General features: G+C 35.7%; 1 protein-coding gene across 1 annotated transcript in view; it reads right to left on the reverse strand.

Moving 5' to 3' along the window:
- The window catches only part of Enthd1 (ENTH domain containing 1), a 109,692-nt gene that overhangs the window by 42,470 nt on the left and 52,401 nt on the right, over positions 1 to 14,821 (reverse strand). Inside the window, exon 5 of the mRNA XM_076853329.2 lies at positions 5,834 to 5,948. Coding sequence (XP_076709444.2) covers positions 5,834 to 5,948 — 115 coding nt within the window. The remainder of the gene's footprint in view (positions 1 to 5,833; positions 5,949 to 14,821) is intronic.

The raw sequence follows: 14,821 nt of genomic DNA on the forward strand, positions 1-14,821 counted from the left end.
ATATGCTCAATTTCATTTCCAAAAAAAATACATTTTAGTACAAATACGATACCGATTCTCACTCACAAGATGGGCAACTTTTCAAAAACAACAACGACAAGGGTTGGTGAGGAAATGAAACAACTAGAATTTTGCAAACAATACGGCATTTCCCAGTACATTTAAAGGTACTGATATCTAACCACACGGTAATTTCATTCCCAAATATATGTCCTAGAGAGCTTCTTGTTCATGTGAACCAGGAGTCTTGTACAAGTATGCAACAAGTATCAAAAGCTCTGTTTTCAATATAAAAAACTTGACACACAGCACTGAAGACCTTATTCTACAGAAAAGTAAACAAATACATGATAATATATACATATAATAAAATACTACGCAGCAGTGAGAACAAATGACAACCATATATAAAGGAAACTTTAGTAATACAATACTGAGTGGTGAAAGGAGGTCAGAAAAATAAATTTAGAGTGACATTTACATAAAGTTCAAGAGCCTATGAAACTAAACAATATATTGTTTAGAATAGAAATATATATAATAAAACTATACAGAAAATCAAGGAAGGAGTAGCATAAAATTCAAGGGAGTGGCCTCTGTGGATTGAAGAAAAGTTCACTGAGGCAAACACTGTGTGCTGGTGTAGCTGCGGACCATCTACTGCAGACCAGTGTATGAGCCACACATCACTGGGGCCTAAGGAGGACAAAGGCAAGGGATAGAGAGAGAGGAGTCGAAGAGGCTGTACCAGAATAACTTTCTTATTTTATTTTTGCCTTGGGCTAAAGTTGCCAAAATCAGAACATGGAAATCAGAACCATCTGTTGACAGAATAAGTTAGTGTACTGGACAGGATTTACCACTAGAAATTCAGAATATAGTATTTCAGAATCTGCATCAAATCATGGAAAAACATAAATAAAAGCCTATTTTATCTGACAATGGAGAAAAGATGTTATTTCATCATTGTTTATATAATAGTAAAAATATGGAAATGACCTAAGTGATCACTAATATTTATTAGTCAGGTTTTCATTGCTGTGACCAAAATACCTGACACAACTTGGAGAAAGATGTTTATTTTGGCCCATGGTTTCAGAGGTTTCAGTACACAGTCAGCTAGCTCCATTGCTCTGGGCATGAAGTGAGGCATCATGGGTATCAAAATCTGGTCAGCTCATGGCATCCAGAAGCAAGTGTGGGGGGCCAGGAACAAGATATAGTCCCAAAGGGCACGTCCCCCCACCCCCCCATGACCTGCTTCCCCCAACCATACCCCCTTTTGCTATAGTTTCTACCATCTCCCAGTTGTCTGTACAAATTATAAATCCATCAAATGAATTAATCCACTGATGGAAGTTAGAATCTGCATGATCCAATTATTTCCTAAAAGCCCCACCTCTGGACATTGCTGCATTGGGAACAAAGTCCATGCATGAGCTTTTGGGGGACATTCTAGATCTAAACCATAACAAATACAATATTAGTTAAGTAAAATAGAATATATTAATATAACAGTGGTATAATAGTTGCAAAAAGTTAAACAGATCAGAAACAGAAAAAAGGATCAATGGAACAGAATAGAGTTGTTAAACAGACACTATTTAGTATGTATTATAGAGTCATTTTAAAACAATAGAAAAATGGATTAGTGAATAATTGTTATGAGACAACTGGCTGCCCACTATCCTTATCTAAAGCCATTCACAAATACTTTGAATCCAGATGAATTAAATAATTCAAACAATTAAAATAAAATATGAGGGAATATATCCTATAAACTTGGTATAGGGAAAACTGTCTTAAACACACACAAATACCACATCTTATACAACCAGAAGAATGGGAAGTTGTTCTCCATGTATGTATAATATATCAGAATACATTCTACTGTCATATATAACTAAAAAGAATACACACACACACACACATACACACACACACTCAGTATTAAGGAAAAGAGTGGTGATATAAAACAAAACTTCTATGAAGACACCATTAAGAAAGCCAAAAGATATTCATAGTCTGCAAGATATCTGCAACATAATTTCAGATAAAAGATTTGTGTGTGTGAGAATGTGTGTGTGTGCACACGAGCATACACAAAAATCCATTCACTTGAACAGCGAACAATCCAAAAGAAAAATAGGTTAATTATATAAATAGGCAGTCATAGAGGAGGAAATATAAATACCCAATTGATATGTGGAAATAAGCAAATTATACCAAGTGATAAAAATGTAAGGCTTGAAAACATCAAGTGCTAGCAAGGGTGTGAATGAATAGTTATTCTCATATGCTGCAAGCCAGAGTGTAAACTGGCACTGACATTTTGAGAGGCTATTTAACAGCATTAATTAAATGGAAATTGGCATACTTTATGGCCCAGAGATTCCATTTCTAAGGACCCACCCTAAAGAAACATTCACAAATGTGTACAAGGCCATTCACTGAAGCTATATATACATAATAGAAAAAATATAAAACACCCACATTTCTATCAGTAGGAGCAGAAACTATAATATCCTGGCCCTAATGAAGTTAAAAAACAAACCAGGGTAAATCTCTAAATATTGACACACATTGAAGACAGTCAAGAGATATTCATAAGTTTAATAAAAGTTTTGGGGAAATACAGAATAATATTATAAACAAAGTCAATTCTAAATGCTTCTTAATATATGTATGTAAATGCACAGAGAAAGGTTTAGAAAATAACCACCGAATTGCTAACATTTAACCCATTAGAGGGGATTGTGGGATAAGGGACAGTCAAGGTGGGGGATTAGCTTTATCTATATTGTTTGAATTTTTAAAAGTAAGGTTACATTCACTTATTAAATTATGTAATTTAAAGTGAATACAATTTATAAAACTATTATACTAATTTATAAATTCTATAATAGAGATAGGTGAAAAGGCCTGTGGGAACATATTGAAAGGAGATATAGTATATAAAAAAATTTTATAGCAGTGCTGACATTTTCACTGGGCCTTGCTTTTTTGAATAGGATTTTGTCAAGCATGTGTAATTTGGTGGAAGATTATGACAGATTATATTTTCCAAAAATGACTGTGGCAATGTACATCCCATCCAATATGTTTTTCTTTTGGTATGACGCTGACATTCCTCCATGGAGAGGTGGAGGCTGATAGTCCCTCTCCCTTGATGTTGGGTGGGTTTGTGTGATTTCCTTGATCAACAGAATGACTTCAAGTATCACAGCATGACTTCCAAGATTATTTGGCTTCTAGTGGGTCCTCACTACCAATGCTGTGAGGAAACTCAAACTAACCCCTGTGGAAAGACCACACGAAGAGACTCATGTGGAGAGGAACTGAGGCCCCCAGCAGACAGCCAGCAGCAACTGTCAGATGTGTAAAAGAGCAGCCTTCAGCTGATCCCTGTCCCAGAATTGGAATCCCCCAGCTGAGGCTCAGATGTACATCATGGAGCAGAGACAAACCAACCCTACTGTGCCCTGTCCTAATTCCAGACCCAGAGAATCCAGGAGCAAAATAAATGTTTCTTTTACATTACAAAGTTTTAGGGTAATATGTTACATAGCCAAGGTAACTGGAACAAATTCTAAAGAGAAGAAACTCCATGAGTAATGGAGTGTCACAAAGCATAGTGAATATTGACAGTTTTGGGTGATGCCCAGAAAGATTGGACCAGATGATGAAAGTTTTATATGACAGTAAAAAAAAATCAGACTTATCCTTTGGCAGTAGAGAAATGCTGAAAGCTTTTAAGCTGGGAAGTGAAATGCTAGGATCTGCATTTTAACAAGATCGGTGTCAAGGAGAGACTAGAGAAAAAAAAAAAAAGAATTAAAAATAGGAAAAGCCCCTATTTTACTTGGTCCTGACAAGTAAAATGGTGGAAGCATCCCTCAGGCAATGTGTTTTGTGACCTTTTTCCTCTGTAGGGTGGACTGACTTTGATGCTCATATATATTCAATTTCACTTGTATTAAATGTTAGGGAGAAAACTTATGTTCACCCAAAAACCTGTTTAAGATGTTTAAAAGCAGCTTTACTCATAATTGCCAAAACTTGGAAGTAACCGAGATGTCTTGCAGTAGGTAAATGAATAAATAAACTGTGGTACATCCTACTGAGCACTAAAAAGAAATGAGCTATCAAACTATAAAAAGATGTGGAGGAACCTTAAATGCATATTACTAAGTGAAAGAAGTCAATCTGAAAAGGCTACACATGATTCCAATTCTATGACATTACAGAAAAGAAAAAAACTATAGAGCAGGGGAACTCCTTTGTAATGATACTGTAAAAGAGTATGCATATCATTTGTTCAACCCCATAGAATCTGCAGTAAATTCTAATATAAACTGTGGACTTAAAAGAGATAACGGTATGTTGATGTAGGTTCATCAATTATAACAAATGTACCACTCTGGTGTGTTACACTGTTTGTGGGGGAGGCTATATCTAAGAAGAGAAAGGCATACATGGAAACTCTACTTTCCACTCAGTTTTGCTGTGATTCTAAAACTGCTCTTAAAGTCTATTTTTTAAGTTTTAGCAGGGAAAAATATTAGGCTAAATTAGAAAATCAAACAATGTCCTTACTTGTTCTTTCAAGCTTCTGATTTGAGATCTGTTTACTTAGTGTGTGTTATAAGGATACTAAGCAAACTGTCTATTATAATCATTTGTAACTAATTATCAGCATGCCATCCTTATGCAAATATCATACCATACCATAAACCCCAATTTGGTGGTTTTGTGTTATTAAAATATGCATGCTGTTCTCACAACTGGCTTTGTAAGAAAACTTTATATAAATGTGAACTTGTAAAATAAGTGTATACTAATATATTATAGCTTTTATATTTTGAATAATGAGGCTCTATATAAAGTGAAAATTTGAGATGCATGGTCCAAGAAGATGGAGAAAATGGGACTCAAAACATGAGGAGCCACTTCTGTAATAAGGGAAAGGCTGTCTGGATGAACACAAAAGCAAAAACAAAGAAAATGAAAGGCACTAATGATATTGTTCCACTCTCATCTGGGCAGACTTTCCACCTACTTTCTGAGAAAATTAAGAGGAAATACGTATTGCAAATTGACAGTTCATGAAGAACATACAGAATGAAGTGGTTCAATTGGTGATCAGATCCTATAGGATCTAGAGTAGCAGCAGAGCCCAGCTGAAATGCAATAGTATAATTTATTTGAGGCTAGTTTTGTATAATTTTATATTGTGTCTTTTTCTAATGTTATTTATTCTAGATGATTAGCCAATTTGTGGGATACATAAGCATCTTGGGCTTTTCACTTTTTGTTTAGTTTTTGCTTTTGAAAGATGTCATAAATTAAACTCCTCCAAGGCAGGAGGATCATTAGTTCAAAACCAGCCTCTACAAAAGCAAGGTGCTAAACAACGCAGGGAGGCCCGGTCTTTAAATAAAATATAAACTAGGGCCAGGGATGTGGCTCAGTGGCCAAGTGCCCCTGGGTTCAATCCCTGGTACCACCCCCATAAAAAAGTTAATGAAAATAAGAAACTAAAATTAATTTTCTGCTTTTTTTAAACCATTCATAAAATATTTAAGGTGTGTAGTCATTTTTAAAACAACAAAGAAGAAGAAAAAAAGTGAAGGAAAAACACTGAAACAATGGATAAAATAAGATTATAGGACTATGTGTGTATTGAATACTAATCCTATTCTTCATTATCAACATGAAATAAAAGTCAACTATTGCTATATTTCACCAAATAAAATTTTTATTTATATAGAATTCCTCCTGGTGTTTCTTGGTCATGTTTTGGAATAAACTACATATTCCTTAGCCAAATTACCTGCATCCCAGAGACTGCAAACTTCTGCTTGTCCTTCTGACAACCACCTAGATGAAGAGATAATGGAAGGAGGTAGTGTTGGCTTTGGATCCTCATCATAAAATTGCATCAGGTCCTGACAGAGAATGAGAGAAGGCATGACAATTGGGAAAAAAATTAATCACATCCCAGATAGTGACATTGATACAGTCAAAATATAGAACATTTCCATCCCAATCAAGAGGATCTTCCTGAGGCTCATTCTTAGCAATACCTGTCCCTAACCACCCCTATGCATCTGTTCTTCCTTTCTGTAAGTATGACTTTAAAGACCATTATATAAATGGGATCCTACAGTATTCGACCTTTTAAGGTTGTTTATTTTTAACATGGCATAATTCCTGATGATTCATCCAGATTATAGTGTGTATCCATAGTTCCTTCCTTTTCATTGCTGAGCAGTATTCATGGCATGGATGTTTGTTTTTAAATTTTTTTAGTTGTAGATGGACACAATGCATTTGTTTATTTATTTTTATGTGCTACTAAGGATTAAACCCAGTGCCTTACACGTGCTAGGCAAGTGCTCTGCTACTGAGCCCCAGCCCCAGCCCCTATGGCATGGATGTTTAACCCAGTGAAGGACATCTGGGTTTTTCTACATTTTAGCTATTCAAAAAAGCTTCTGTGAATATTTGTATACAAGTTTCTGTAAGATATTAATAAATTTTCATTCTCTAAAATAAATGCCTACAAGTGCAACTGTTGGGTTATATGGAAGTCACATATTCAGTTTCATAAGAAATTGACAAATTGCTTTCTAGCAGTTTTTCATTCCTACTAGTTATGAATGTGTGATCAAATTTCTCCACCAGCATTCGGTGTTACCACCTTTTTTTATTTTGCCATTTTGATATGTCATTGTGTGTTTATATTTTCCTAAAGGCCGATGATGTTGGACACCTATTCGTGTGTTTGTTTACCACATGTATTTTCTGAAATGAATGTTCACATTATTTGCCAATTTTCTAATTTCCAAATTGTTGAGCTTTTTTTTTTAATCAATGAGTGCCGAATTTGTCAATGCTTTACTGCATCAACTGAGACCATCTTATATTTTTTTCTTTAGCTTGTTGACATGATGAATTACATGAGTTTATACTGATATACTTACAATTCAAGTGTATTCATTTATGACAATGTCTTCTAACATTCATATCTCCTGTTCCCCATGATGAGAATTCTAGTTCTTAAGGATAGTAAAGACAATATTTGGTTCATCAAATATTATACTCACAATAATTTCAGAGCTAAAATGCCAATATCACAGAACAAAAAACACCAACTGAACTCAAGGAGCATATTTCTTTACTTTTATTTTACATTTTTAGGGATTACTTTTTGTTTTAGAATTAAGTAAAATCTTTTTAGGTTTCCAGAGAAAAATCTAAAAAGAAGATATATTTGGTGAGGGGATTTGGAAGCTGGTAGAGAGGATCCAGGTAGCAACCCTCAACTCCTCCACAGCCCAGAAATGAAGCAGCAAAAGAAAAGCTTACCAAGAAAAGAAGAGAGAGGAAAAGGCCATAAGCTTATTTCCTTAACAACAATTCGAAAGAAAAGCAGAGCAAGTTAAAAAAGGGCAGGAGCAGCAAAGACGGTGAAGGACGGCACACAGTTTAGCCCAAATTGCGGGCAGAAAGCTGTGCCGCGAAGGGCAGCCACTGTGTAGGTTTAAAGCTGGCCACCTCCCTAGAAGAAATCAAATCAACACAGCTTCTCCCCACCTATAGATATACAACCACAGATAATGCTTCTGAAATGTGTCGTCTCAGTAATCCATCTAGAGGGAACGTGTAGAGGGATTGATGCTAGCTGACAGCTATGAATCCCCTTCACCAAGGACAAGGGGAGTAGGGTAGAGCTGACTGAAGAGCTAACCACTCCTGGCAGTGCCAGCCCCAACCCAATGTTCCTCACAGCCTCCACCAGAGCTCAGGCAAAGATGAGCCAATAATGCCCCATGCCTGTCACAGTGATGGGTAAAACCCAGGTAATCTACATCATCCAGGGTGGAGGCTTCTGTGCCACAGTTTGCTCACAGAAAGTCTGCTTGTATAGGCCCCACAGTCGCAGACAACCACTGTGCTCTGTGCCATTATAAAGAAGTCCCTGTGGAGGGGAGTAGAGGCTCAGTCAGTGACAGCTCTGATTACTGCACCTTGTACCTCCCACACCCAACAGAAACCAGCAGCAGATGCAGCACCCTCAGGCACGCAGACTTGTGCCTCTAGGCTGACAAACAAGCACTGGCTGGTGAGAAAGCCACAGCAACCAAGGAAGTAACCCTAGTGCCTCAGCACCTCTAGTAGAGGGCCCAGAATTTTTAGTTAACTCAATTCCTACTCAAACTTAGACCCACAGAGGGCATTTCCTGAAGATAACCCGAAGTTATCAGCTGAGAACTTCAGTGCATACACAAAGGCACTACACTCCACAAAGCCACTTTCAGAGAAGCATCTCACAGACACCTGTCACTGCCCAGTGTGCATAGATACAAGCCTACTGACCCATGACCTGTATACTCCAGAGGAAGCAACAGGCCTACACTTCTCCATGGGCCATCCAGTGCCATATCAACCAGACTACAATACTCCTATCTTAGGCTACCACACGCTGCATACTCCAAAGCATACATAGGGGAGACCACACTGAATTTAACAGTGCTGGATACGCGGAACTTTTACTCAAAAAGGCATACTAGAGTGTACCCTGACTGTTAAATCACAAGTAGAGACCATCTCCTGTGACTCAACAGAAAGCTAATAGGTCCCTGGACACACAAAGATTGAAGGACGCCTCCTAGAATTCTACCCAGAGGTGAACTGGTGTGATCATTACCTCCACACCCAGGGAAATGTAGAGGTAAAGCTGAGGAGTGATGGGCATCTTCCAAAGGTCCCAAATCCTGATGGAATCCAAATCAGGAAGACTTGATAAGAAATCTCCCTTCTTTGGCAATGGAATATCATAAATGTCTCTAATGTCAATTTTGATCATTTGGATACTACTTTTTATACTGAATTGACAACTGTTCCAGTATGAAACAATGATGCAGTATGAAATAAAATATTGCTTCCCTCAACCCATTCGAATATATTTCTTCTAATGTTTTAAAACACTAACTGCAATCATTTGATTTTGCTTCCAAGGGCAGGTTTATAATTGCTCCCCTCAATCTCTTTTCCCTCTTGAATTACCTGCTCCTGCCTCAAATCCCCCATTCCCTGATGTACTGTTTTCTTCTTTTTATCTTCGTTTGTATTTTTTCTATATTTTCTTTCCCTTTTCCCAATTTTTCTCCTCTTCCCTTGTCATATCTATATAGTATAATAATAATTTTCCTAATAATTCATTTCTCAACCTATCCAAAAATATTACGATAATTTTATACTTGGATTAGAGGAAAGTGTAGAAGATTTTCAATATGTTTTTCCCCCATGTATGAATGTTTCCCTAGTTCATGGCTTTGCTCTAAAGTGAATGTAGTTGACAGGATTTAGTATCTTCTCTCAAAGTGGTGCTGACACTGAGCATAGCAGAGGATACACACTGAGTGGAGTCTCAATGCTTGGATATCTGCCAGCTTGGGGCACTTAAGAGAAACAAGCTCACTAATAATCCCTTGCATAAAAATAGAATAGGTAATAATCCCAGTAGATGTACAAATAATATGAAAAAACAAGGGAACAAGCCATCTCAAATAGCTTACAACACTCAACAACTGATCCAATTGCCACCAGAGGAGGAAATGTCAGATAAAGAATTTAGAAAGTTAATACTTAAAATGTGCAATGAACTCAAAGAAGATGTAAGGAATGAACTAAGAAAATACAGGAAGTGAAAGATCTTTCAATAGAGAGAAAGACTCTTTAAAAGAATCAAACAAAAATCCTGGAAAAGAGTCAATTAAATCAAATAAAAAATTCAATTGAAAGAATCACCAATAGATTAGACCACAGAGAGAAAAGATTTTCAGGCCTTGAAGACAAAGTATATAATCTTTTTAAATTTTTTTTTATATTTTAGTTACAGGTAGACACAATATCTTTAATCTATTTTATTATGTGGTGCTGAGGATTGAACCCAGGGCCTAATGCATGTGGCTCTACCTCTGAGCCACAACCCCAACCCCAAGTATATAATTTTGAATAGAAAGTTGACAGTAAGAAAAGATGTTAAGAGACCATGACCAGAATATTCAAGAAATCTAGACTACCATTAAAAGATCAAATATAAGAATCATTGGTATACAGGAAGGTACTGAGATATGCATCATAACTTTTCAGTGAAATATCAGAAAATTTCCAAACCTTACGAATGAGATAGAAATCCAAACAAAAGAGATTTTTCAGAACCCCAAATAAACAAGATCAAAAAAAGATCCCCTCTAAGACACATTATAATTAAAATGTCTAATATACAAAATAAGGATAGAATTTTAAAATCAACAAGAGAAAAATGTCAGGTCATATTTATAGGAGAGGTAAGCCAGTTCGACTTTCCTGATTTCTGAGACTAGACCCTAAAAGCCAGGAGGATTTGGAATTTTTTTTTTTAAAGAGAGACAGAGAGAGAGAGAGAGAGAGAAAGAGAGAGAGAGAATTTTTAATATTTATTTTTTTAGTTTTTGGCAGACACAACATCTTTGTTTGTATGTGATGCTGAGGATTAAACCCAGGCCGCACGCATGCCAGGCGAGCGCACTACCGATTGAGCCACATCCCCAGCCCAGGATTTGGAATCTTATATACCAAGTCCTTGAAGATAATGGTGTCAACCAAGATTATTATTTCCAGAAAAACTGTTCTTCAGAATTTAAGAATGAAAAACTTTCCATGATAAACAGAAACTAAAAGAATTCATAACCACTAAGCCAACACTATAAAACATACTCATTGAAATATTTTATGTAGAAGAAATGAAAAAATAACTATCAGAACCATTGTACAGCTAAATCTCTATAGAATAGTCAATTAAAGGATGATCAAGCCTGACTTGAGCATTAGAATTAAATAAAAATGGCAGGAAATAAAAATCATCTCTCTATAATAACACTGAACGTAAATGATCTAAATGCTCCAATAAAAACACAGATTGGTTAAATGGATTAAAAAACAAAACCCAACAATATGCTCTTTACAAGAGACTCGCTTATAGGCAAAGATATCCACAGGCTGAAAGTGAAAGGATGGAAAAAGATATACCAGGTAACAGAGAGTGAAAGCCAACAGGAGTAGCTACTTTCGTATATGACAAAGACAACTTCAAGTCAAAATTAATCAGAAGAGACAAAACGGTCCCTTCATACTGTTAAGGGAATCATCATTATAACAAGAAGATATAATGATTATAAACATTTATGCCCCAAATGTGGATGCATTTATGTACATAAACCCTACTCAATATAAAGAATTGAACAGACCCCTAAATAGGAGCAGGATGATTCAAACAGACCTTTCTCACCAATAGATAGATCATCCTGAGATAAACTAAGACTCTCCAGAACTAAAAAATACTATTCATCAAATGGACCTAACAGATATCTACAGAATACTTCATCCATTAAAAACTAAATTTAGGGCTGGGGATGTGGCTCAAGCGGTAGTGCGCTCGCCTGGCATGCGTGCCACCCGGGTTCGATCCTTAGCACCACATACAAAAAAACAAAGATGTTGTGTCGCCGATAACTAAAAAATATTAAAATTCTTTCTCTCTCTCTTAAAAAAAAACTGAATTTATTTTCTTCTCAGGTGCAGATTGAACCCTCTAATAGACCATATTTTAGAACAAAAAGCAAGTTTTACCAAACACAAAAAAATAGATAATTTCTTATATTCTATGAGATCATAATAGAATGAAATTAGAAACAACATGATAAAAAAAAAAAAAATGGGCGCAATCCCGCATGCCAATCCCAGTAGCTCAGGAGGCTGAGGTAGGAGGATCAAAACCAGCCTGCCCCTGAGTTCAATCCCTGGTACCCAAAACAAAATCAAACCATTCTAACACCTAGAGATTAAATAATATACTTTTGAATGAGGGATGGGCCACAGAATAAATCAGGGAAGAAATCTAAAAATTCTTAGAAACAAATAAGAACAGAGATACATCATATCAAAATCTCTGGATAGTATAAAGACAGTTTTAAGAGGAAAATTTATAAAACTGAGTGCCTACACATACACACATACACACATTCACACACTAAATAAAAATTTAAAAATGAACATTTCAAATAATCTATACTGCAAGGTCCTAGAAAAGAAAGAACAAACTAACTCTGAAATTGGTAGAAGACATGAAATAATTAAGTTCAGAGCTGAAATTAAGAATAAAAAACAATAGACAGGCTGGGGCTGTAGCTTAGTGGCAGAGTGCTTGGCTGGCACATGTAAGGCACTGGATTCAATCCTTAGCACCGCATAAAAATAAACAAAGGTATTCTGTCCATCTACAAAAAAAATTTAAATTAAAAAAATATGTAAGATCAACACAACAAAGAGTATACTTCAAAAAGATAAATAAGATTGATAAACCCTTAGCCAAACTAACCAAGAGAGAAAAACCTAACCAACAAAATTATAGATGAAAAAGGAGAGATCACCACAGATACTTCTGAAATTCAGAGTATCAGTAGAAACTATTTTGAAAATTTATACTCTAACAAGCTGGAAAAATTTATAAGATACTAACAAATTTCTAGACTCATATGAGTTACCTAAATTGAACCACAAGGATATAGAATGCTAAATAGACCAATATTAAGCAATGAGAATGAAGCAGCAATTTAAAACCTTCCAACAAAGAAAAGTCCAGAACCAGATGAATGCTCAGCTGAGTTCTTTCAGACCTTTAAAGAACTAATGCCAATCTTTCTCAAATTATTCCCTAAAATAGAAAGAGAGGGAGTACTCCCAAATTCATCCTATGAAGTCAATATCATCCTGATACCAGAATCAATGATATATCTGGAAAACTACAGATCAATATCCCTGATAAGCATAGACATAAAAAATCCTTAATAAAATATTAGCAAATCACAATCACAAAAACATTAAGATGATAGTACACCATGATCAAGTGAGTTACATTCTAGGGATGCAAGGCTAGTTCTACATTTGCAAATCAATAAATGTAATTCACAACATAAATAGAATTAAGGACAAGAATCACAAGAGTGCCTCAATATATGCAGAGAAAGCCTTTGATAAAATCCTGCACTTATTCATGTTTAAAATTTGGCAAAACTAGAGACAGAAGGGACTTGCCTCAACATCATAAAGGCTAAATATAACAAACCCAAAGACAATATCATAAAGAAGGGAGGAAAAGCATTTCCTCTAAAATCAGGAACAAGACAAGGATATCCTCTTTCATCACTTTTATGCAATCTCTAGCCAGAGCAGTCAGGTCAGGAAAGGAAATTAAAGAAATACACACAGGAAAAGAAGTCAAATTATCTCTGTTTGCTGATGACATGATCCTATGTCTAGAAAATGCACAAAACTCCACCAAGAAGGCTTGTAGAGGTAATAAACAAATATAGCAAGGCAGCAGAATACAAGATGGACATATAAAAACCAATAGCTTTCCTATACTCCAATAATGAATATGCTGAGAAAGAAATTAGGAAAACTATCTCATTCACAATAACCTCAAAAAAGAAATACTTGGGAATAAATCTAAATCAGGAAGTGAAAGACCTCTATGATAAAAACTACAGAATACTAAAGAAAGAAATTGAAGAACACATTAGTGGATGGAAAAACTTCATATTCTTGGATGGGCAAAATTAATATGGTCAAAATGGCTATACTACCAAAAGCATTATAAGGACTTAATGCAATTCCCATCAAAATACCAAGGACATTCTTGAAGAACTAGAAAAAAACTGTCCTAAGTTCATTTGGAAGAATGAAAGATCCAGAAGAGCCAAAGCCATGCTGAGCAAGAACAGAGATGCTCGAGGCATCACAATACCTGATCTCAAATTATACTACAGAGATATAGTAACAAAAATAGCACAGGATTGGAATCAACACAGATATAAATACCAATGGAATAGAGGACACAGAAAGAAACCCACATGGATATAGTCATCTGATACTGGAAATAGGTGCCAAAAGCATGTTGGAGAAAAGATAGCTCCTTTAACAAATGATGCTAGGAAAACTGAATAGTCATATGTAGTAGGATGAAACTAGATCCCTATCTTTCATCTCTCACAAAAGTCAACCCGAGTGGATCAAAGATCTAGGAATTAGACCAAAAACTTTCCAACAGCTAGAAGAAAACACAGGCTCAACATTCCAACACACTGGTACAGACACTAACTTCCCTAACAAGACCCCTAAAGTTCAAGAAATAAATCCAATAAATAATAAGTGCTACAGCATCAAATTAAAAAGTTTCTGTACAGCAAAAGAAACAAGGTGTGAAGAGAGACACCTATAGAACCAAAGAAAATCTTGATAGCTACTCCACCAAAAGGGGATTAAGATTCAGAATATTATTATAAAGAACTTAGAAAACAACACACACAAAACAAACAATCTAATCAATAAATGGACAAAAGAACTAGACAGACATTTTTCAAAAAAAGAAATATCAAATGACCAACAAATACATGAAAAAATGTTCACAATCCCTAGCAGTCAGAGAAATGCAAATCAAAATTACATTACAAAATTACATTCATGCTACTCCAGTTAGAATGGCAATCATCAAGAATAAATATAATAGCCAGGCTTGTATCCCAGTGGTCTGGAGGCTGGGGCAGGACTACAAGTTTGAGACCAGCCTCAGCAACTTAGTGAGACCCTGTCTCAAAATAAAAAATAAAAGAGCTGGGGATGTAGATTAGTAGTAAAGCACCCCTGTGTTTGATTACTAGTACCAAAAAAAAAAAAAAGAAAGAAAAAAAGAAAGAAAGAAAGAAAGAAAGAA

This window comes from Callospermophilus lateralis, chromosome 4 (assembly GCF_048772815.1).
Source record: "Callospermophilus lateralis isolate mCalLat2 chromosome 4, mCalLat2.hap1, whole genome shotgun sequence".
In the NCBI taxonomy this organism is placed as follows: domain Eukaryota; kingdom Metazoa; phylum Chordata; class Mammalia; order Rodentia; family Sciuridae; genus Callospermophilus; species Callospermophilus lateralis.